The sequence below is a fragment of the Anolis carolinensis genome, unplaced genomic scaffold (genome assembly GCF_035594765.1).
Source record: "Anolis carolinensis isolate JA03-04 unplaced genomic scaffold, rAnoCar3.1.pri scaffold_8, whole genome shotgun sequence".
In the NCBI taxonomy this organism is placed as follows: Eukaryota; Metazoa; Chordata; class Lepidosauria; order Squamata; family Dactyloidae; genus Anolis; species Anolis carolinensis.
The window spans coordinates 7,320,791-7,346,489 of record NW_026943819.1 but is presented as its reverse complement, the minus strand read 5'-3'; the positions used below and the strand labels follow the sequence as shown (position 1 = coordinate 7,346,489).

At 41.1% G+C, this 25,699-nt stretch overlaps 1 protein-coding gene across 7 annotated transcripts in view; it reads right to left on the bottom strand.

The window, feature by feature from the left end:
- fgfr1 (fibroblast growth factor receptor 1) overlaps positions 1 to 25,699 on the bottom strand; it is a 124,214-nt gene that overhangs the window by 50,606 nt on the left and 47,909 nt on the right. For 5 of the 7 annotated variants that reach the window (XM_062961456.1, XM_062961458.1, XM_062961459.1 and 2 more), the window contains exons 3-6: positions 10,973 to 11,236; positions 9,246 to 9,329; positions 7,821 to 7,996; positions 2,504 to 2,627 (exon numbers count right to left, since the gene is read on the bottom strand). In XM_062961456.1, the coding sequence (XP_062817526.1) occupies positions 2,504 to 2,627; positions 7,821 to 7,996; positions 9,246 to 9,329; positions 10,973 to 11,236 (648 nt within the window). The remainder of the gene's footprint in view (positions 1 to 2,503; positions 2,628 to 7,820; positions 7,997 to 9,245; positions 9,330 to 10,972; positions 11,237 to 25,699) is intronic. The other 2 variants (XM_062961461.1, XM_062961462.1) reach the window with 1 other exon arrangement.

Below are 25,699 nucleotides of genomic sequence, written 5' to 3'. Positions count from 1 at the left end.
TAGTGCTTATTGGTAGTAGTCAAGAAGAAACGGGCAGGTGATATGCTTGTCCCTAGGGTTGGGGTTCATGGGAGCAGTGGTAAACACGGTTACCTATTCACTGCCGGTCAGAGGTCGAACAAACCTAATGAGAGCCCAGCCGATGCACAAAGATGCACAAAGGCCCTGCCACCGTGGTGAGCGAGCATTCACCAACCCTTTTGTTCCCCCTTGCCGAGTATTCCCTTCAGTTTGCTCAGTGTAATCAAATTAAACTGCATTCTTAATGCTTCATTTAGTGGCATTTAGAGCAACTCCGCAAGTGGAATGGCAGGGATCAGCCGGACGGGTTGGGCATTACGGCTAATAAGGAAATTAATTGGGGAATGGAGGAGGAAAGAGGGTTTCTGTCTCGCCTCTCCCATGATTCGGAAGCATAGTAGGAAATCAAACTTCACATTTGGCTTGCAAAGTCCGTCTCTTGACCCAACCGGTGGAGAGAAGCTGGTCTGGCATTGGGTACAAAAGGGTAAACTTCAGTATGGTGACGTTTGAAGCAAAAAGACGACAGAAATGCAATGAGCATTTGGCGAAATAGAACAAAATAGTGTCTTGTCGAAGGCTTTCATGGCTGGAATTATAGGATTGTTGTGTGTTTTCCAGGCTGTATAGCCATTTAAGACACACCTGTTTCGGCAGGCTTTTGAGTTCTGTTATTGATGTTTTAAAACAGGGGTCCTCAAATTTTTTAAGCCGAGGGCCGGTCCACAATCCTTCAGATTGTTGAGGGGCCGGATTATCATTTGAAAAAAAATACAAACAAATTCCGATGCACACTGCACATGTCTTATTTGTAGTGCAAAAACAACAACAAGAACAATGAAAGAACAATACAATATTTAAAAATAAAAACCATTTTAACCAACATACATTTATCAGGATTTCAATGGGAAGTGTGGTCCTGCTTCTGGCCAATGAGATAGTCAAGTTAATTAGGATTGTTGTTGTTGTTGTTGTTGTTGTTGTTGTGTGCCTTCAAGTCATTTCAGACTTTGGGCGAGCCTAAGTCTAAAATGTATTTATTTATTATTTATTTATTTACTGCATTTATTTACTACATTTGTATCACACCCTTCTCACCCCAAAGGGGACTCAGAGTGGCTTACACATTATATGTACATACAATATATTATATTATTAGCATAGCACAATATTAGCGTTATATATTACTATATTGAACTATACTGTAATATTATTAGTAATATTATATGTAATATAGAATATATAATTAATATTATTATATGGTATTATTATTATTAGTGTTACATTGTATTACATTATAATATTATTATCAATATTATATGTATATACAATATATTATATTATAAAACTGAGGGCGGGGGCCAGGTAAATGACCTCGGAGGGCCGCATCCAGCCCCCGGGCCTTAGTTTGGGCACCCCTGTTTTAAAAGGTGCTTTTAGGGTGTCTTAAAGATGTTTTTTAAAGATGTTTTTAAATTGTTGATTTTAGCCTGTTCTTGTAAGCTGCCCCGAGCCCTAGGGGAGTGGCGGCATATAAGTTTGAATAATAAATAAATAAAATGTTTCAGAAGTACCGTATATACTCGAATATAAGCCGACTCGGGAAATTTTTATTTTTATACAATATCTTTATTAGAGATTTTATATATATAAGAAATATATATTTTATATATAAGAAATAAAAGAAAAGGGACTATATATTAGTACTAGATAATATTTTCACATTTTTTTTGACTCGGGAAATTATTGACTCAAGTATAAGCCGAGGGTGGGAAATTTCAGAAATAAAAATAGATACCAAAAAATTACATTAATGGAGGCATCAGTAGGTTAAATATTTTTGAATATTTACATCAGGCTATAATTTAAGGTAAGATTGTCCAACTCTGATTAAATCATTATTCTCATCTTCTTCAATGTAAATGTGCTCATGTATCCTTTTAATAATAATAGAGTAAAATAAATGTAATAGTAGCAACAATAATAGAGTACAATAATAAATGTAATAATAATAGAGTAAAATAATAAATGTAATAATACCAATAATAACAGAGAAAAATAATAAATGTACCATATATTCTCGAGTATAAGCTGACCCAAATATAAGCCAACCAGGATTCTCACCCGAGTATAAGCCGAGGGGGGCTTTTTTAGTCTTAAAAAAGGGGCTGAAAAACTAGGCTTATACTCGAGTATATACAGTATTCTCTCCTGATGTTTTGGCCACATCTATGGCAGGCATCCGCAGAGGTTGTGAGATATATAACACACCCTGGACATTATTCCACAGGTATATAAACCACACTTTCCTAGTTTCCAACAGACCTCCCAACCTCTGAGGATGCTTGGTATAGATGTGGGCGAAACATCAGGAGAGAATGCTTCAGGAACATGGCCATACAGCCCGGAAAACACACAACAACCCAGAACAAAATAATGATTCCAAGAAAATTCCACATCACTATCTCTCAGGTTTCCTTACCAACAACATCAAGCTGGTAGGTGTGGTTGATAGTTCCGTATTTGTTCTCCACAATGCAGGTGTAGTTGCCTTTATCTGACGGCACCACGGATTCCATGATGATGCTCCAGGTTGCATGGCGAACCTGAGGAAAAAGACAACACAAATACAGTAGAATCTCACTTATCCAACATTCACTTATCCAACGTTCTGGAAGCTAAGCAGGGTCAGTCTTGGATATTAATTGGATGGGAGATTACCAATGACTATTGGAGGCTTTAGGCTTTGTCTCAGTGGAAAGATCTAGCAAAGCCACCTGTCTAGGAAAACCTTATTAAGTCAAAGCTCACTAGGAAAGCATACATTGATAGAATGACAGTGTCCTCTTTGCTTCTCCACCTCAAAGTTGGGCCAAGTGTCTTGTCAGCTCCTGTGCTCCGCATCCTAGACTGCACGTAATTGCCATTTGAGGTCATGTTTCCCCTTTTGCCATACAGAGGAAGTAATTGCTGCCAGATGCCGGGCCGACCACAGAGCCAGATACATCTGGAAACTGATATTATTGATGAGTCGGATGGGTTCTCTTTGCCAGCTCAGGAACCGGGCTCCAAACTCCTCCAACCTCCCTTCTTCCCACACAAAGGAAGGACTCATGATGCCCAAATCTAACAGTTGTGTCTGTCACACATGATACCATCTGCACAAACACCACCTCTGGGACTTTGCATAGAGTTGGTGTCTAGAGATCCCACCTTCCATCTTTATTGATGGATGGATGGATTCACTGTATTCCTTTCTCTCCTTTTAGCATGCAGCCCTGGCCAAGATGCCAATATATATGACGTCAAATAACAATAACATTATTGTTATTATTATTTGACGTCAAATAATAACAACAATAACAATGGCAACTAGAGTTGACAGCTGGCACCACAAAACATTGTAAAGCAAAGTGAAGAACCTGCTTTGATTGAAGTCAAAACTCAGAAAGTCCTCAAAGCACAGCAAACAAAAAATCAGTACAAGAAAACCACACTACAAACTAGAGCTGACAGCTGGCACAACAAAACATTGCATGGAAAGTTTCTTGACAAAATTGAAGGAAAAGCTGATAATGAGAAGACCTGGCTCTGGCTCACGAATGGGACCCTGAAGAAGGAGACAGAAGGCCTGATCCTTGCAGCCCAGGAGCAAGACATCAGGACAAAGGCAATTCAGGCCAAGATCGAAAAATCAGCTGATGACCCAAAATGCAGACTGTGCAAGGAAGCCGAAGAAACCATGGATCATATCCTCAGCTGCTGTAAGAAAATTGCACAGACAGACTACAAACAGAGGCACAACTATGTGGCCCAAATGATTCATTGGAACTTATGCCTCAAGTACCACTTGCCAGCAGCAAAGAACTGGTGGGATCACAAACCTGCAAAAGTATTGGAAAATGGGCACGCAAAGATACTGTGGGACTTCCGAATCCAGACTGAAAAAGTTCTGGAACACAACACACCAGACATCACAGTTGTGGAAAAGAAAAAGGTTTGGATCATTGATGTTGCCATCCCACGTGACAGTCGCATTGACGAAAAACAACAGGAAAAACTCAGCTGCTATCAGGACCTCAAGACTGAACTTCAAAGACTCTGGCAGAAACAAGTGCAGGTGGTCCCAGTGGTGATGGGCACATTGGGTGCCGTGCCAAAAGATCTCAGCCGGCATTTGGAAACAATAGACATTGACAAAAGTACGATCTGCCAACTGCAAAAGGCCACCCGACTGGGATCTGCGTGCATCATCCGAAAATACATCACACAGTCCTAGACACTTGGGAAGTGTTCGACTTGTGATTTTGTGATATGAAGTCCAGCATGTCTATCTTGTTTGCTGTGCCATACAATAAAACAATAACAACAACAACAACATGAGAGAAGCCTCCCACAAGGATGGTAAAAACATCAAAACATCCGGGCGTCCCCTGGGCAATGTCCTTGCAGACGGCCAATTCTCTCACACCAGAAGTGACTTACAGTTTCTCAAGTCACTCCTGACACGAAAAAAAAATGCCAACCACAGGGTTGTCAGCTCACGACTATTTCAAGCTCTGTGATTTCAGGGCCCAAACCTGAAAAGATAGATTTTTTCAGGATTTAATAAAATATGGAGGCATATACAGATGATATATTGCAGAGTTAGGGTGACAAAGCAAGTGTTCCGTGCAACCAGAAATGTGTGCTTGCATCAGGCTGTGAACATTGAAACCAGGAATGTATCATTGCATCGTGTGGATGTGTATAAAGGGAGGACATACACCATGTGTTGAATGATGGTCCTCTTGGATGGTGTGTGTTGGAGACAAGAGATTTGCATAAAGAAGCTGCATAAAAGGAGAGGAGAGAGAGCATGTATATTTGTCTATAGCTGTTTGCGTCTGCATAGCCGAACTATTTTGCTGTTCCTTCGGGTACCTCCCAAACATTTAGATTGGAGAGAAAGCTTCCTTGCAGGGTTGTTGTATGTTTTCCGGGCTGTATGGCCATGTTCCAGAAGTATCCTCTCCTGACGTTTCACCCACATCTATGGCAGGCATCCTCAGAAGTTGTGAAGTATGGAGAAACTAAGCAAGGAAGGTTTATATATATATCTGTGGAAGTTCCTGAGTGGGGAAAAGAACTCTTGTCTGTTGGAGGCCAGTGTGAATGTTGTAATTAATCACCTTGATTAGCATTAAATGGTCTTCCAAGCTTCACATCCTGGCCTGGGGGAATCCTTTGTTCAGAGTCGTTAGCTGCTCCTGATTGATTCCTGTCTGGAATTCTTCTGTTTTCAGAGTGCTGCTCCTTATTTACTGTTCTGATTTTGGAGTTTTTTTTAATACTGGTAGCCAGATTTTGTTCATTTCCATGGATTCCTCCTTTCTGTTTCTTGCACTCTGCATGGGCAATAGAGCCAGACAGGTGTGACCCTGTATAACACCACAATGACATGACTTTTCCTGGAAATAGGCATTTGTTTCAGGAAGTGACATCGAGCTATCACTTGTCCAAGTCGGCCCAGGAGAAAACACAACAAGGTCTGATTTCAGGGTTGTTGTATGTCTTTTGGGCTGTGTGGCCATGTTCCAGAAGTATTCTCTCCTGACGTTTCGCCCACATCTATGGCAGGCATCCTCAGAGGTTGTGAGGTATGGAGAAACTAGGTAAGGAAAAGAAAAAATATATATCTGTGTAGAGTCCAGGGTGTGGCCAGAGTCCTTTGTCACTGGGAAGCCAGCATTAATGTTTCAGTTAATCACCCTAATTAGCATTGGAAAGGTTTTTGTCTCTTGCCTGGGGGCATCCTTTGTTCAGTCATTAGCTGTGCTCTGCCCTCAGAGTGTTGGTTCCCATCCACTGTTTTGATTTTAGAGTTTTTAAATACAGGTAGCCAGATTTTGTTCATTTTCATGAACACAGAAATGCTGGACCATTCCAACAACTATCATGCCAGACTACACAGAGAAGCCATTGAATTCCACAAGCATGTGGACAACTTCAACAGAAAGGAAGAAACCATGAAAATGAACAAAATCTGGCTACCGGTATTAAAAAAACCTCTAAAATCAAAACAGTGGATGGAAACCAACACTCTGAGGGCAGAGCACAGCTAATGACTAACAAAGGATGTCCCCAGGCAAGAGACAAAAACCTTTCCAATGCTAATTAGGGTGATTAACTGAAACATTAATGCTGGCTTCCCAGTGACAAAGGACTCTGGCCACACCCTGGACTCTACACAGATATATATTCTTTCCTTTCCTTACTTAGTTTATCCATACCTCACAACCTCTGAGGATGCCTGCCATAGATGTGGGCGAAACGTCAGGAGAGAATGCTTCTGGAACATGGCCACACAGCCCAAAAGACATACAACAACCCTGTGATCCCGGCCATGAAAGCCTTCGACAACACAAGGTCTGATTTATTAAATTCACTCTTGATTCCTCCAGCAAAGCTTCTTGAACCAGAAATGAAGATTAAAGAAGGGAAAGTAGAAAAGGACGGTCCTTGTCTGTGTCAGTGTCTGCTGCTAAAAGAGTTTTATTATTAGCACCGGGACCTGGGTTGCATTTGCAGCGGGAGGCGGAGAGGCCACGCTGCGCTTGTGATTCACTCCAAACGGAAACAAGTTGTTCTAACTGGAGGCGAAGGGATGAGGCAACAAAGGAAGTCAGAAAAGCTCGCCAGCAAGTGCCGGAATGACTTCTATATTGGCGCAGGTTCAGCCATATGTCGCCACTTGGCTTTGACAAAGTTTGGAAAGGGCAAAACAGTACCTGGCGGGTGTCCAAACATGGACTGATCACAAAGCTTGGGCCACATGAGTCATCTACCTGTTAAACAATCCGTCATTAGAGTCCAGCCTCCATATTTGCTGGGTTTGGGGGAACACGACCCCCCATGAAAAATAGACAACTATAAAGTAGAAAACATATCTCTAGGCATTTACAGGTCTTTTCAACCAAAAACCAGCTTGTTTCTTCAGCACTTCCAAGATTACTAGTGGATTTTCTGAAGAAGAACACTTTACAATGTGAAGAAATACATGATGAACCAAAAGTCACAAAGGGGTCCTATATAGACTACTAGCTTTGCCCGGCCACGCGTTGCTGTGGCTTATGCTGAGTTTTTTTAATGTGGATCCTATAGGGGACATATATAGTAGCTACAAGTTATTTACAATACATATACAGTAGAGTCTCACTTAGCCAACACTCGCTTATCCAACATTCTGAATTATCCAAGCCATTTTTGTAGTCAATGTTTTCAATACATCGTGATATTTTGGTGCTAAATTCGTAAATACAGTAATTACAACATAACATTACTGCGTATTGAACTACTTTTTCTGTCAAATTTGTTGTATAAGACTAATGTTTTGGTGCTTAATTTGTAAAATCATAACCTAATTTGATGTTTAATAGGCTTTTCCTTAATTCCTCCCTATTATCCAAGATATTCGCTTATCCAAGCTTCTGCCGGCCCGTTTAGCTTGGATAAGTGAGACTCTACTGTACATATAAACTTTTCTTGGGGCTCCATGACAAATTTCTGCTTCAAAAACAGCTCCACGACTGAAAAAGTTTGAAAACCCCTGCTGTATATGATGCTATGGTACTGTAAATTCAAATCAAGGAAACAAAGGAGGCCAAGCCACAAGGAAGACCAGTTCAGGACAACAAGTATCCATATGACAATGTTTGGAAACAAGCACACTTGAATAGGAGCAACCCATCTCTACATCCTCTGTTCTCGAATGGGTCATTGCAGGGGTTGAGCACCAAAGACTGATGAGAAACCCCTACCTTGTATCCCCCAATACGGTGGTCGGGTTTGAATTCCCTGCCATTCTTCAGCCAACGCAACGAAGGGGTGGGGGTCCCACTGGATGGGCATCTAAACTTCACTGTCTTGGCAGCTGGGACTGCATGGAGCTTCTTCTCCATCTTCTCTGGATACGTCCAGTAAGGTGGAATCGCTTCTGTAAAAAATAAATAAATCCCCAGACAAGTTAAGGAATTGTGTAACATCCAGCAGTTGGCAATGGGACGGGAATACATGCAAAGCCACGTGTTTTTCTATTCAGGAAGGCATTGGGCAATGGAGTGGTGGATGAGGATAGGGCTTGTGGCTAGCTGGTGTTTTCACTGAGGGATTGGGTTTTTAATTTTATTTATGTACGAGGGCTATCCACAAAGTAAGTTACATTTTGGAATTAAAAATGAACAAAATATAGAAGAAAACATTTACCATACGCAGTTGAAAGCCACACCCAAATACCACATCTCACGTAGTTGCCATTCAAATCTAGGCACTTACCATAGCGATGAATGAGCTTTGCAAATCCTTCCCCACTAAATTCTGCCGCTTGCGTCCTCAACCACTTGTTTCCAACAATGGGGGCATGGCTGGCAACTCAGCATTTTGGCGATGCTGTGCTGCTGCGGGAAGGAGTGATCGGTTGGTTGAAGACTCAAGTGGCAGAATTTAGTGGGGAAGGAGCTGCCAAGCTCATTCATCGCTATGGTAAGTGCCTAAATTTGAATGGCGACTACGTGAGATGTGGTATTTGGGTGTGGCTTTCAACTGCATATGGTAAATGTTTTCTCCTATACTTTTTTCATTTTTCATTCCAAAACGTAACCTACTTTGTGGATAGCCCTCGTATTTATTTATGTTGGTTCTTTGCTTTTAATTTAAGGGATTAGCACCATGACACAGTGGCAGTGCATAACTGGGCAAACACTGCCTATCATTTTTTCCCAAAAATAAAAAATTGAGGGGTTTATGTAAAACCTTAGCTTCACAGCATGAGAAAAGAACAATGAATTTATCATTCAACTAAAGCCTCTCTCCATAGATCCAAAGTGGATCTGCGACGGGAAAGTGGGACTGTTGGATAAGTTGGATAAGTCCTGAAATAACCGCCAACTATGATAAGGAGTTGTGGCTGAAAATTATAGTACAAGTCCCATACAAGATGTCTTCTCTAGGATTTTTTTAGACCCTCCAGGCAATTCTATGGCATGCATCCACTAGAAGTTATCATAGTTTCACTAGAAGACCTAGCCAATTCCTAGATAAGTTATTCATTGCAATAAGGCTTGCAATTTTTCATGGTTTCCTGTTTCCAGCGTAAGCTTAGGAACATATCTACTATGGATACAGGGACCACACTGTATTGAAGTTACTGAAGTTAATCAAGTGAAATGAATTCATCTAATACATACGATTCGGTTTGGAGTTGTCTGCCTCCTTCTCCTCTGAGGAGGAATCATCGTCGTCGTCATCATCTTCAGCGGATGGAAGAGCATCTGAGAGACAAAATATGGGCATCAGATCCAACTTGAATGCATACAAGTCAGTTGTGAGGTTGGAAAACAAGTGTGTGTATTTCCATTGTTACCATTTTGGAGTCCAGACACCACTCTTTTCAGCCACACATGCTGAGCAAACACATTGGTTTGGGGCTATCAGTCTCCAATGGTGCACAAACTCTGGTCTTCCATGAGTTTGGAACTTCAACTCCAAGAATTCCTGTGCATTATATGTATTGGATGCAACTTCTGGAAGTGAAGTCCAAAACCACTGGAAGTCTAGAATTTCTGAACTACTGTTCTTGATCTAGATCAGTGATGGCCAACCTATGACACGCGTGTCACCACTGACACGCCTAGCCATTTTTGCTGACACGCTGCCGCATGCAGATTGATTGGATGACTAATGTCTTTTGTGGCCAAATTTGGTGTGATTTGGTACAGTGGTTTTGTTGTTTATTCCATGGGAATTATGCACATTACATTTATATATATATATATATATATATATATATATATATATATATATATATTCATTCATTCTATTATTATTGTAATATATTATTATATTATTACTATTATACTATTATTGTATTATTCATTATTCATGACTACATTGAAACTAGAATAGAGAGAAATCAGCGTGGAAACTGCCAGAGGTACCATAGATTGTTGTACATGGAAATAATGGTAGTAAATAGTTTTTGATTTATTAAATACAGTTATATATTACAATTATATATTTTTGTTATTTAAACTATATATATATTGTGAAAGTATGGGTTTTTTTTTCTCAAAGTGACACACCACCCAAGTCAAGAACTTCCTCACTGTGAGAGCTGTTCGGCAGTGGAACTCTCTCCCCCGGGCTGTGGTGGAGCTTTGGAGGCTTTTAAGCAGAGGCTGGATGGCCATCTGTCGGGGGTGCTTTGAATGTGATTTCCTGCTTCTTGGCAGGGGGTTGGACTGGATGGCCCATGAGGTCTCTTCCAACTCTACTATTCTCTGATTTTATGCTAGGTTTTTTTGGTGAATTTTGACACACCAAACTCAAAAGGTTGCCCATCACTGATCTAGATGGATAGTAGTATATTACATATTAGCTTAAAAACAAAGGAAATGCTGGTGTGGTTTCCTATAGAAAGGAGAACATCCTATCCCAAAGGCGAGCACACCAAGAGAATTCAATAATGCTTCTGCTCAATATCAGTTCTGGAATGTTTCTGTCAATACGGCACTGTAACCTCTACCATCAAAACTTTATTGTAGTTGTAGCCTGGGGAAATGTTCCCCATGATAATTGGCTTGCCTTGACAGAAGATACATGTACATCTTGACATGGCTTAATGCTTTAGGATCGTAGGAATTGTAATTTGCTGATGCGATAGCATTCTTTGGCTGAGAAGGCTGAAGACCTTGAAAAACTACACCCATAATTCTATAGCATTGTCATAGCAATACAAGTGGTGTCAAACTACATTCATTCTATAGTGTCAACGCACCCAGAATCCCAAACTGAGCTCTCCTCCAAACACTTGGAGGCTGTGAAATAGTAGACCAAGAAGGGAATCTGGAGATGAGTTTCCCGATGATTCCTGCGATGACAAACCCTGCTTATCTTGCAGGGACCAGCTACCAACCTGAGACGTTAACGGAGAAGTAGGTGGTCTCGCTTCCCGAGGGGCTGTTGGTCATGCAAGCATAGAGCCCGGAGTCCTCGGGCACCGCATCCCTGACCTCCACCTCCTCCCCTGTGATGCGTGTCCGGTTGTTCTCAGCCAGCTGGACCCCGTCTCGAACCCAGTTGATGCTCTGAACATCATCGCGGAGCCGACAGCGCAACTGGAGGGGGTCCCCGGGATGAGCCGACAACGACTCCACTTCAATGCTTGTTTTGGGCAGAACTGGCAATGTTAGGGGAGAAAAAAGGGATAGAGAGGGAGGGAGGGGAAAAGCAAGGCATGAGTGCACTATGGCAGAGGCATTAACTCTGGCAGCATGCAGACAACGGCGAGCGGGCATTTCCTTCCGTTTATGAGACCATACATGCAGGTCTTTGGGAAGAGCGGCAGGAGCAATAGCATGGGACGGAGACTTTGATTTTGGTTGTCAATACATTGCTGCTGATGTTAATTAGAGGCCAACAAGGCTTTGGGTTGCAATGGGCAAGCAGCTGCCTCTGGACAAGCCCAAGGCAATATGGCAAGCTAAGACGGTCAATCCAACTCCAATGGATGTCCCACCTACCTAAAGTTCTGCAGCTTGCATACAGCCTTCAGAGCAGGGAGGGCAAAGAAGAGGCAAGGGTTAAAGGCAACTGCAGGTGGATGGGAGCTCTTCTCGCTGTCACTGCCCAATCCACAGTTCGGTATGGTCCTCCCAATTGAATCACTACAGAATCATGGTTTGGGGTCGACTTTCACAATTATTTTTTATCGGGGAAATTCCATAGAAGGTAAAATGCTCCTCAGATCAGATCATATCATACCCATCTAGGTAGGAGCGAAGTTCAAGGTAAGTATTTCCCATGGGAACAATTCCATGGAAACTAAAGGCTAAATTTGTTGGACTCCAGGCCTGGAAACACCTATGACCACCACGCCACACAAGAGTCCAGGAATATAAGCTGACAGATAAAAGCATATCAAAAGCATATCAATAATCAGGAATAAGAAGAAGATATACAATCCAAAAAGGTTTAGCAACAGATGATATTGCAGGGGGTTGGACTGGATGGCCCGTGAGGTCTCTTCCAACTCTACTATTCTATGATTTTATGATATCCAAACAATAATACAAATGTCTCATAAAGTTCCAGAGGTGGCAAAGTCCAGGAACAGCCAGGAATCAGATACAACATAAGTCCACAATCATGAAAGTATAACACTTCAACAGGAATATGTGAGCAGGAACACAGAAAACTTCCAAGGTATATTAAATCCAAAATCAAAGCTTGACTTGAACCAAGAACTCAGGCTTAGCTTCTCACTCTAACATAGTGTTGCCTGAACTGACCTTAAGGTAAACAACTTGTTTAATAGACACCCATGAAATCATTCTGTTTTCTGTGAATTTCTTTCTCAACTTTCCCACATAATTTCTCTGAGCAACGCAATCTATTTCCAGCTCAGATTTGCAAACAAAGACTTTTGTTGATCTCCATAGATGCAGGTGGCTTTTCACGGGAACTGTCCTTATCACTCAGATCTTCACTCGATTCCCTATCTGCTGTTGCTACTTCTGACTCCTCTGAATGCCTTAAGGACCTGCACTTTCTGAGCCGGTCTTCTCACAGAGAGAAATATCATTTCCCAGAGTCAAGGGCCCATCACTTTGTGCCACAGGAAAGCTCACCAGTTAAACTAAATCATCAGTTAAACCATCAGCCTCTGGTGACTGATCTACAACAAAATTCTACAAAGTAATACAGACCACCCAAAGATGCACCTTCAGTCCCTGTTAATACTTGCACCATAAGTGTAAGAAAAACAGTTTCAACATTGAAAGAAATTTAATCAAATGCCATTACAAATCCTAGCAAAATTGCTGCACCGTTTTTGAAGATAGAAATGTTGGAGGTTGATGCCCAAGTTCAGAACACAATTATTTGCGCTCACACTCAAGCTGGACACCTGGAAATGCTGGGGTCATGAGATCTCAAAAATCACAACACCACAAAAACGTTTATAATTTTGCTTGCATGTACACACACATAACTGGCAAGAAAGAGGACTCCGGAGTCAGTTCTTACATATTCATTTTATACAAAAAAAAGCCCTGTCAAGAATATGTTGGGATAAGAGTTGGCACAAACATTCATTAATTGCGGTTGGAGAGCAGCCTTTTAAGCTCTCTTTTGCCATTAAGCTGGGTCAGCTTTCTAAAATGAAGAGTTACAACACATCTTTGGGTGGTTTTGATTTCAAATTCCTAACTTTGATATATTAGACTTATTTATTTATTTATTTATAGTGTTTGTATTCCGCTCTTCTCACCCCAAAGGGGACTCAGGGCGGATCACATTGTACACATATAAGGCAAACATTCAACGCCATATAACATAGAACAGAGACAGAGACAGACACAGAGGCAATTTAAACTTTCTCCAGCTTCCAGAGGGTATGCTTGATTCCAGCCACAGGGGGTGCAGCTGATTCATCATCCACTGTGACAGCAACTTCCTCATTCCAACAGCGGCTGGGTGATTTTTATGGTGTCGTAAATTAGCCTCCCCACATATAAGTGGTACCTAAATTTCCTACTTGATAGTTGCAACTATCTTTCGGGTTGCTTAGGTCAACAATGAACAGGGGCTATGTTTTATTTTAATTGTCCGGTGCTCGTCACAGGCTGACATGGGCTGGCCTCGAACTCATGACCTCTTGGTCAGAGTGATTTATTGCAGCTGGCTGCTAACCAGCCTGCACCACAGATAGCAAAGAGTTTACACAAAGACCCAGCCTCTCTGTAAACCTGCGCATGGAAAGGGCCACGGGTACGCTTACAAGTCTGGCTTCCATTGTGATGACTAAAGAAGTCCTCTCCACTTTTCTGTAAGGATATATTAGTTACCCCTTCTTTTCTAGCCCAATTCTCTACTTTAAAATTACATTTGGCACCTCTGGGCACCTAACACGGACTACGATTTCATTTGCAGTCATCTCACTTGCTTTGGAAGCGCGCAGAAGAGAAGACGCAAGCATTTTAAAAGATCAGCTCAAGGCAGGGTTGTGTCACTTTCCCGTCAATGAAAGCGCCCGTCCCCGAAGCTGTTCTGCATTAACTGCCATGACCAATGGCAGCTCAAAAGTGGAGAGATGCTTTTCTGTCTGTGATGGACAGGACCGCTCTCCCGGCCCCAGCTGACGAGTGATCGGAGTCAGAGGGCAAAGGCAGGCCGTTGGCCTTTGGTAACCCGGAGCACAAGCGGGTAAAGAGGCCTGGTGAGAACGCCGAGAGGCGGCATTCACAGGATAATGACCATATCCAACTCCAATCGTCCTTCCAGGACAGAAAAAGCAATGCTGTCTCTGCCAAAAGGGTCATGAATTGATCGCTGGTTCCCAAACGCAGCCTCACCATATTACTCTCTCTATATATATACTCATGTATAAGTCCAGAAATTTCAAAAATATCAACTCTGAAATTGGGTTGACCTATTCATTGAACAATCTCAATACTTGTGTTGTAGAAGGCTTTCATGGCTGTGAGTTTTCCAGGCTGTATGGCCATATTCCAGTAGCATCCTCTCCTGATGTTTTGCATGTAATCTGTGGCAAGCATCCTCAGAACTGTTGGAAATGAGACAAGTGTGTGTGTGTCTATATATTTTATATATATAGGAGTAATGGTGTCCTCCCCTCCCACTAAACAACAAAAGTACAAGTCCCAGAACCTAGAAATTTGGCAGCGCAATCCACCATCCTTGCCCCTAGGTTCCAACAACAAAAAAAAGAGAAAAATAAAGTCCTAATTAGAGGGAGAGGAATAATTGTTTTTATCCAATTTCTGCCAGTTAGAAGGCTAAGCTCCGCCCACTTGGTCTCCTAGCAACCCACTCAGCCCAGGGGACAGGCAGAATTAAAACACTAAAAATAATTAGAAACACTAAAAAATTAATACAATAAAATACTATAATAACAGAAAATAACTAAATATAATAAAAGAAAATAAATAAAAAGATAAGTTACAATAAAATTAATTTTAAAAATACAAATAACGTCAAATAAAAATTCCACAACAGTTTTTTAACCAATACCACCACCACTTTGCCACAACAACGCGTGGCTGGGCACAGCTAGTGTGTGTGTGTGTGTGTGTGTGTGTGTGTGTGTGTGTGTGTGTGTGTGTATATATATATATATATATATATATATATATATATAAAGGTAAAGGTTCCCCTGACGTTAAGTCCAGTCGTGTCTGACTCTGGGGGTTGGTGCTCATCTCCATTTCTAAGCCGAAGAGCCGGCATTGTCCGTAGACACCTCCAAGGTCATGTGGCCACTGGCATGACTGCATGGAGCACTGTTACCTTCCCGCTGGAGCAGTACCTATTGATCTACTCACATTGGCATATTTTCAAACTGTTAGGTTGGCAGAAGCTGGGGCTAACAGCGGGCGCTCATTCCGCTCCTAGGATTTGAACCTGGGACCTTTTGGTCCGCAAGTTCAGCAGCTCAGTGCTTTAACACACTGTGCCACCGGGGGCTCCTATACACACACACACCAAACACTGCTACCACCACCCCAATAAAAAAGGAGTTAAGAGTTTGCCATGAAATAGATTTATAGTTTTCCAAGGGCAAGGGACCGAAATGATTTGCGGCGGTACTTCTCCTTGAAGATGAGGTCTTCCCCAAACTTCATTGGATCCATTCCCACAAAGTCCATTTTAAAAATAATAATAAGAATACTTTATTTTTCTATCCTGCCACCATTTTGCATGTGAGTAGATCAATACTCTATACCAGGGGTCCCCAAACTAAGGCCCGAGGGCCGGATGCGGCCCTCCAAGGTCATTTACCTGGCCGCCGCCCTCATTTATAATATAATATTTTATATCAGTTTTAATAATATAATATATTGTATATACATATGATATTGATAATAATATTATCATTTTATACAATATAATACTAATAATAATACCATATAATAATATTAATTATATGTTATATATTACATATAATATTATAATGGATAAAGTACGAGGATATTGGATGAACGGATTTTAAGCATATGTTTTATATTTTATACTGTATTTAACTGTTTGTAATAGATTTTCTATGCTGTTTGTTTTTAATGATGTGTCGGCATCGAATTGTTGCCAATTGTACGCTGCTAATAATATAATATATTGCATGTACATACAGCTGCTCTGAGTCCCCTTCGAGGTGAGAAGGACGGGATATAAATGTAGTAAATAAATGTAGTAAATGAATAAATAAATAGCTTAAGACTTAAGCTCGCCCAGAGACTGAAATGACTTAAAGGCACACAACAACAATCCTAATTAACCTGACTATCTCATTGGCCAGAAGCAGGCCCACACTTCCTATTGAAATCCTGATAGGTTTATGTTGGTTAAAATTGTTTTGATTTTTAAATATTGTATTGTTCTTTCATTGTTATTGTTGTTGTTTTGCAATGCAAAAAAGATATGTGCAGTGTGCATAGGATTTTTTCCCCCCAAATAATTCGGCCCCTTAACAGTCTGAAGGATTTTGGACTGGCCCTCGGCTTTAAAAGTTTGAGGACCCCTGATCTATACTATGCATCCTTTTTTCCCCTTCTTCCTCTCAGATATTCACGCGTGTGCAGGGACTCGCCAGGTAGCCCTTGGTATCCGCAACTGAAATTTTCAGCTTCAGAATGACCTATGCTGGACCAGAACCAAAGACTTCAAGATGCTCCAAGGCTGCCATTAGAGCAAACAGGTTACCAGCATAGACTCCACACCAGGGCTCCTCAAACTTTTTAAGCCGAGGGCCGGTCCACAATCCTTCAGACTGTTGAGGGGCCGGATTATCATTTGAAAAAAATACAAACAAATTCCGATGCACACTGAATATGTCTTATTTGTAGTGCAAAAACAACAACAAGAAGAACAAGAACAATGAAAGAACAATACAATATTTAAAAATAAAAACAATTTTAACCAACATACATTGATCAGGATTTCAATGGGAAGTGTGGTCCTGCTTCTGGCCAATGAGATAGTCAAGTTAATTACGGTTGTTGTTGTTGTTGTTGTTGTTGTTGTTGTTGTGTGCCTTCAAGTCATTTCAGACTTTGGGTGAGCCCAAGTCTAAAATTTATTTATTTATTTATTTATTATTTACTGCATTTATTTACTACATTTGTATCACACCCTTCTCACCCCAAAGGGGACTCAGAGTGGCTTACACATTATATGTACATACAATATATTATATTATTAGCATAGCACAATATTAGTGTTATATATTACTATATTGAACTATACTGTAATATTATTAGTAATATTATATGTAATATAGAATATATAATTAATATTATTATAGGGTATTATTATTATTAGTGTTACATTGTATTACATTATAATATTATTATCAATATTATATGTATATACAATATATTATATTATAAAACTGAGGGCGGGGGCCAGGTAAATGACCTCGGAGGGCCGCATCCAGCCCCCGGGCCTTAGTTTGGGCACCCCTGTTTTAAAAGGTGCTTTTAGGATGTCTTAAAGATGTTTTTTAAAGATGTTTTTAAATTGTTGATTTTAGCCTGTTCTTGTAAGCTGCCCCGAGCCCTAGGGGAGTGGCAGCATATAAGTTTGAATAATAAATAAATAAAATGTTTCAGAAGTACCGTATATACTTGAATATAAGCCGACTCGGGAAATTTTTATTTTTATACAATATCTTTATTAGAGATTTTATATGTATAAGAAATATATATTTTATATATAAGAAATAATAGAAAAGGGACTATATATTAGTACTAGATAATATTTTCACATTTTTTTCCGACTCGGGAAATTATTGACTCAAGTATAAGCCGAGGGTGGGAAATTTCAGAAATAAAAATAGATACCAAAAAATTACATTAATGGAGGCATCAGTAGGTTAAATATTTTTGAATATTTACATCAGGCTATAATTTAAGGTAAGATTGTCCAACTCTGATTAAATCATTATTCTCATCTTCTTCAATGTAAATGTGCTCATGTATCCTTTTAATAATAATAGAGTAAAATAATACATGTAATAATAATAGTAATAATAACAATAAATACAGGAAAATAACACATGTAATAATCCGGCCCCCGGGCCTTAGTTTGGGGACCCCTGCTCCACACAATACTCAGGCTCTATCCACAATAAATCCCCTTCTGTTCCTCCGCAACGTGGCTGCTCCCCCCGCCTTTCACCACGTTAATTGTGGAGGGAACCCCATTTGATGGCTGGCCTCTGTCAGGCTCAAATGTCTCTTTCAGGGCACATCTCGCTTTGGTAACGTTAGGCAGGGGCCAGGTGCGGCTCTGGATCTCCCAGCCCTTGGGCAAGCCGCCTCTTCCAACAAACGTTTAATAAGCCAGATGATCTCTGAACGCCTTTTGTGCTTGGCTCCTATTGTAAAGCCAGACTCCAGAGACCGAGGGGCTCTGAGAAAAGCCCCCGCCTTTACTGCAGGCTGGTCCTCATCGCCAACAGTTTGCATCCAGGGGAATTAACATAAGAGTATGTGAACTGCATTCCCAAAGAGGAGTTCAAGTGGGTGCATATTGGCTCCCCAGTGTCTGTTTTTAAATGACAAAATGTGTGGGAGACTTTCATAAGCCAGACACTGCATCCCCGAACCAGGATTGCATTCTACAAGCGAATAAGGATAGCAGTGACAATGATATTTACTTCCCACTTTATCAATCAAAAAGAGAGAGATTTAAAGTAGCTAACAGCATGAAAAATGGAAATAAAGCACACATATGTTCATGGACATCAGTGGTTAGCCAGTTCTGAAAGTTATAATCTATATATATAAAAGGGTAATGAAATTTCGGCCTAGGACAAAACAACAAAACTACACATCCCAGAAACACTAAACTTGGCAGCACAACCCCTCATCCATGCCTCTATGTTCATACAACAAAAAGAAAAGAAAAATAAAGTCCTAATTAGAGGGAGAGGAATAATTGTTTTTATCCAACTGCTGCTATTTAGAAGGTTAAGCTCTGCCCACTTGGTCTCCTAGCAACCCACTCAGCCCAGGGGACAGGCAGAGTTAGGCCTCACTTAGGCCTCTTCCACACTGCCTATAAAATACAGATTATCTGATTTTAACTGGATTATATGGCAGTGTAGACTCAAGGCCCTTCCACACAGCTATATAACCCATTTATAATGGACTTAATGTCAGGGGAAAACCTTTACCCTTTACCTTAACTACCACCAATTCCTCAATACTTTATTTCCCATACCACCATGCTTCGCCACAGCAACACGTGGCCGGGCACAACTAGTTTAATTGTATTTTAAATAATTTAAATAACTTAAACTTAATTGTTGTTTTGAGTCTCCTGCAGTAAAGATAAAGCAGGATATATATAAATATAATAATAATAATAATAACAACAACAACAATAATAATAATAATACAGTAGAGTCTCACTTATCCAACACTCGCTTATCCAACGTTCTGGATTATCCAACACATTTTTGTAGTCAATGTTTTCAATATATCGTGATATTTTGGTGTTAAATTCATAAATACAGTAATTACTACATAGCATTACTGCGTATTGAACTACTTTTTCTGCCAAATTTGTTGTCTAACATGATGTTTTGGTGCTTCATTTGTAAAATCTTAACCTAATTTGATGTTTAATAGGCTTTTCCTTAATGCCTCCTTATTATCCAACATATTTGCTTATCCAACATTCTGCCGGCCCGTTTGTGCTGGATAAGTGAGACTCTACTGTAATAATAATAATAATAATAATAATAATAATAATAATAATAATGTGGTCAAATTCAACAGCCAGCAGAATGTCTGCTGTGGACTCATCTTGTTGTGTTTCCAATAACAACAACAACAACAACAGGAAAAATTCAGCTGCTATCAGGACCTCCAGATTGAACTTCAAAGCCTCTGGCAGAAACCAGTGCAGGTGGTCCCGGTGGTGATGGGTACACTGGGTGCCGTGCCAAAAGATCTCAGCCGGCATTTGCAAACAATAGACGTAGACAAAATCACGGTCTGCCAACTGCAAAAGGCCACCCGTCTGGGATCTGCGTGCATCATCCGAAAATACATCACACAGTCCTAGACACTTGGGAAATGTTTGACTTGTGATTTTTTGATACGAAATCCAGCATATCTATCTTGTTTGCTGTGTCATAATAAAATAATAATAATAATAATAATAATAATAATAATATTTTTAAAACACATATTTTTTTGAGCTGCTATGAGTTTTCCAGACTGTATGACTATGTTCCAGAAGCATTCTCTCCTGACGTTTCACCCACATCTATGGCAGGCATTCTCAGAGGTTGTGAGGTCTGTCGGAAACTGAGCAAGCGGGGTTTACATATCTGTCCAGGATGGGAGAAAGCACTCTTGTCTGTTGGAGGCAAGTGTGAATGTTGCAGTTGGCCACCTTGATTAGCATTGAATGGCCTTGCAGCTTCGGAACCTGGCTGTTTTCTGAATCCTTTATTGGGAGGTGTTAGCTGGCCCTGATTGTTTCATGTCTGTAATTCCTCTGTTGAAAATGAACAAAACCTGGCTAACAGTATTTAAAGAAAACCTCTAAAATCCGGTCAGTAAATACTCAGAATACAACACTCAGAAAACAGAGGAATTCTTGTCATGAAACAATCAGGGCCAGATTTTTTTTTTCGTGTCAGGAGCAACCGGAGTTGCTTCTGGAGTAAGAGAATTGGCCGTCTGCAAATACATTGCCCAGGGGATGCCCGGATGTTCTGATGTTTTACCATCCTTGTGGGAGGCTTCTCTCATGTCGCCACATGGAGCTGGAGCTGATAGAGGGAGCTCATCCACATTCTCCCCAGGTGGGATTCGAACCTGGCAGCCTTCAGGTCAGCAACCCAACCTTCAAGTCACAAAGCTTTTATCGCTGAGGCCACCGGAGTCTCCAGGGCCACATAACACCTCCCAACAAAGGATTCCCCCCCCCCAGGCAGGAAGCAGCCAGGCTTTGAACTTGCAAGGCCATTCAATGCTAATCAAGGTGATTGTCTCGAACAGGTAAGAGTTCTTTCTCTCACACTGAGAGAAAGATATATGAACCCCACTTGCCTAGTTTCCAACAGACCTCACAACCTCTGAGGATGCCTGCCATAGATGTGGGCAAAACATCAGGAGAGAATGCTTCTGGAATATGACCAAACAGTCTGGAAAACTCACACCAACCTAGCAACTCCATGGCATCAAGTGATGTCTAGCCGCATCCATTCTACAATGGAGATGCATTTCTAGAAAGGACATTCAAAGGAGCAGGCGATTGCGGCACTTTGTGGCTGCAGAGACATATTTCAGTGGCAGGAAAGCTGAAACAGCAATGATTGATGGAGGAAGGCAAAGCCCCGTCCACGCTGCCGCATCTCCCCAGGGATTTGGAGGAGAATGCCTTTTAATGCCCCGCGCCGGAGGCTCTGTAACCGGAGATGCTCAGCCCCGGGCGAGGGAGACCCGCAGTCAGGACGAAACCGAAGTTGCCAGAAACATTACATAATGGCTTTTGAAAGAAGACTGAAAACTGCAGGCATGATGTCACGTCCAAAAGCTCTCCGCTGCCCTTCTGACAATATGCGTGTGTGCCTTTTAAGTGCAGCTTAGGAATGGAATTCAATCTCATTACTTCCTCCCAATATCATTTCCTCTGGAGAGCAGTCGTGGTGCCTTCTATTTCTGCGCATGGAGAATTGGGCACCTTTTGGGACTCTACGGTAGGCATGGGCCAACTTCAGCCCTCCAGGTGTTTTGGACTTCAACTCCCGCAATTCCTAACATCTCCCAACAAAGGATTCCCCCAGGCAGGAAGCAATCAGGCTCTGAAGCTGCAAGGCCATTCAATGACTGTCGCCCAGACTGTTGCCCTATATTGGACCTTTGAATGCCTTGGATGATTGTTTAATATTTTAATTATGTCTATGTTAAATCATGACTTGTTAATTTGTTTTTAAATGCATTCTTTGATGTCTTAACTGTTGATTTTATTATATTATATGATTGTATTGGGCTTGCCCCCATGTGAGTCGCTCCAAGTCCCCGTTGGGGAGATGGAGGCGGCATACAATAATAATAATGATAATAATCATCATCATCATCATCATCATCATCATCATCATCATCATCATCATCATCATTGAGGTGGCCAATTGCAACATTCACACTTACCTCCAACAGACAAAAGTTCTTTCTCTCACCCTGGACATTCCACAGATATATAAACCCCACTTGCACAGTTTCCAACAGACCTCACAACCACTTGAGGATGCCTGCCATAGATGTGGGTGAAACGTAAGGAGATAATGCTTCTGGAACATTGTCATACAGCCGGAAAGATTCAAGGCAACCTAGTACGGATAGAGTTTTAGGCCTATTTTTCACAGTAAATCTCAAGCAAACAGGAGATAAATTTATGGGTTTTTTTCCAATCCCTACGAATGTCAGTCAACTGAGAGTTTATTGTACTGTGCAACACAAAACATATACTTAAATAGAAATTTAAAAAATGGAATAAAATCCCAAGTTTAATCCAGTACACTGGGTCAGATGGCAAAATGCATTTTTTTTCAAAGCACAGAAGAAGAAAAAAACAGTACAAGAAAACCGCACTACAAACTAGAGCTGACAACTGGCACAACAAAACATTGCATGGAAAGTTCCTTGACAAAGTTGAAGGAAAAGCTGATAAGGAGAAGACCTGGCTCTGGCTCACAAATGGGACCCTGAAGAAGGAGACAGAAGGCCTGATCCTTGCAGCCCAGGAGCAAGCCATCAGGACAAAGGCAATTCAGGCCAAGATCGAAAAATCAGCTGATGACCCAAAATGCAGACTGTGCAAGGAAACCGACGAAACCATTGATCATATCCTCAGCTGCTGTAAGAAAATTGTACAGACTACAAACAGAGGCACAACTATGTGGCCCAAATGATCCATTGGAACTTATGCCTCAAGTACCACCTCCCAGCAGTAAAGAACTGGTGGGATCACAAACCTGCAAAAGTATTGGAAAATGAGCACGCAAAGATACTGTGGGACTTCCGAATCCAGATTGACAACGTTCTGGAACACAACACACCAGACATCACAGTTGTGGAAAAGAAAAAGGTTTGGATCATTGATGTTGCCATCCCAGGTGACAGTCACATTGACGAAAAACAACAGAAAAAACTCAGCCGCTATCAGGACCTCAAGATTGAACTGCAAAGACTCTGGCAGAAACCAGTGCAGGTGGTCCCGGTGGTGATGGGCACATTGGGTGCCGTGCCAAAATATCTCAGCCGGGATTTGGAAATAATAGACATTGACAAAATTACGATCTGCCAACTGCAAAAGGCCACCTTACTGGGATCTGCACGCATCATCCGAAAATGCATCACACAGTCCAAGACACTTGGGAAGTGTTTGACTTGTGATTTTGTGATATGAAATCCAGCATATCTATCTTGTTTGCTGTGTCATAATGATAATAATAATAATAATAATAATAACAACAACGATAATAATAATAATAATAATAATAATAATAATAATAATAATAATAATAATAAAGGGATCTGCATGCATCATCCGAAAATACATCACACAGTCCTAGACACTTGGGAAGTGTTTGACTTGTGATTTTGTGATATGAAATCCAGCATATCTATCTTGTTTGCTGTGTCATAATGATAATAATAATAATAATAATAACAACAATGATAATAATAATAATAATAATAATAATAATAAAGGGATCTGCACGCATCATCCGAAAATACATCACACAGTCCTAGACACTTGGGAAGTGTTTGACTTGTGATTTTGTGATATGAAATCCAGCATATCTATCTTGTTTGCTGTGTCATAATGATGATAATAATAATAATAACAACAACGACGACGACAATAATAATAATAATAATAATAATAATAATAATAATAATAATAAAGGGATCTGCACGCATCATCCAAAAATACATCACACAGTCCTAGACACTTGGGAAGTGTTCGACTTGTGATTTTGTAAAATGAAATCCAGCATATCTATCTTGTTTTCTTGTCATAATAAAATAATAATAATGTCGTTAGCTTTTGGAGGATATAGAAAGAAATGGGGCTGTCGGGGGAGAAAGCAATCCCATCCATGATCCCGAATTGTTGGAAAGGGGAAGAAAAACAGGCAATTTATGAGTCGGAAAGCTGCACTGGGGAGGAGGAGAAAGAAGGAAGGAGAGCTACAGATTAACCTTTAGTCTTTGGGTATTCAGCCAAGGTCTTCAATGCCGGGCATTTAGGAAGAAAGGGGTTTTGCATGCAAATGGCCCTGTGCCAGACTGAATGTTAAAAAGGAAAAAAAAGGAGGGGAGACCTTGCCACCCTTTTGCATCCAGAAGACTCTCACAAAACAGTGTTATTTGCCTGGGCCCCTGAGATTGCAATAATGCACCCAACAAAAGAGATGCAGTGGACAATAAAGAGCTGAATGGCTGAGATCAGCAGGTCCCCTCGCCGGTTGCCATAGGAACCCCCGCCAGGGCTTACTAAAGGTATTTCCTGAAGAAGGAGAAAAATATGCAGGCACATACACATGTGCCCAACAGCTCTGCTAATCCGAACAGGAAGCGCTTACTGGGCCTCCGGGGATTGGCCTCTTTGGAGATCTATGCATATATATAAGGGCCCTCTCCTATGCAAAATATAGAAGTTGGATCCTGCCTGCATCAGAGCCGCCGATGTGGAGGAAAAGTCACATTTGCTGAGGAGCCAACGCATGCCTCCCCAGTTTGAAAAACACAACATTTTGCAAAGCGGGAAAATGGGAAACACACTTCTGTTTCTTGTTACTGATTCAGGGGCTGCATCCGTTTCGCCTCCCCACTTCCACTCCGTCTCTCTTTCCAAACAGCCCCCCTTTTCCCTAAATCATAACATGGATATGTTCCAGACTCGTCTGGTTTATGCACTCCTGCCAAACATTAAGAGAAGGAAGTAGTCTGACACACTTGCAAAAAAACAGGAGCTCTCTGTCTTCAGGAATTGAGAAGAGGGGTGGGTTGGGTTCGGTTGGGGAAGGGTCTCTCAAAAAGGTAGGATTTGGATCGGATCAGGTTGCCATGAAAGCAGGTCTTGAGGAGGGCAGTTGGATTCTCCCATCTGTCTCGCCCAAAGCTCTACAAAGGTACCTTTGTTGCCTACAGATCCCAGTATCTCTCCACTTGCATGGAGATAACGTGGAATCTACACTCAATTGTACCGCTATTATTCCTGCAAAATGTGGAATAACGTTATACGCCTGCAAAACGTGGACTGTCTACAGGTGTCACACATTGGAACGATCCTACCAGTGTTGCCTCTAAAAGATCTTGCGAATCTCTTGGTAAGAAGACAGGCGGACAAATGTCAGGGTTCTGGAAGAAGCAAAGACCACCAGCATAGAAACGATGATTTTTCTGACATCCGCTCTGCTAGACTGAATGCCACGTTGTCCGAATGCCCAAAGATCACCATATTGCAAAACAACTCAAAAAATTCTTAACTCAACAGTGGAGCCAGGCTTTAGAATAGCAGGTTAAACACCCAGCTGAAGTAAATTTTGTCAATCAATGTCGCACCTCAGGTTAGCTTCACCTTGCCAAAGACACCA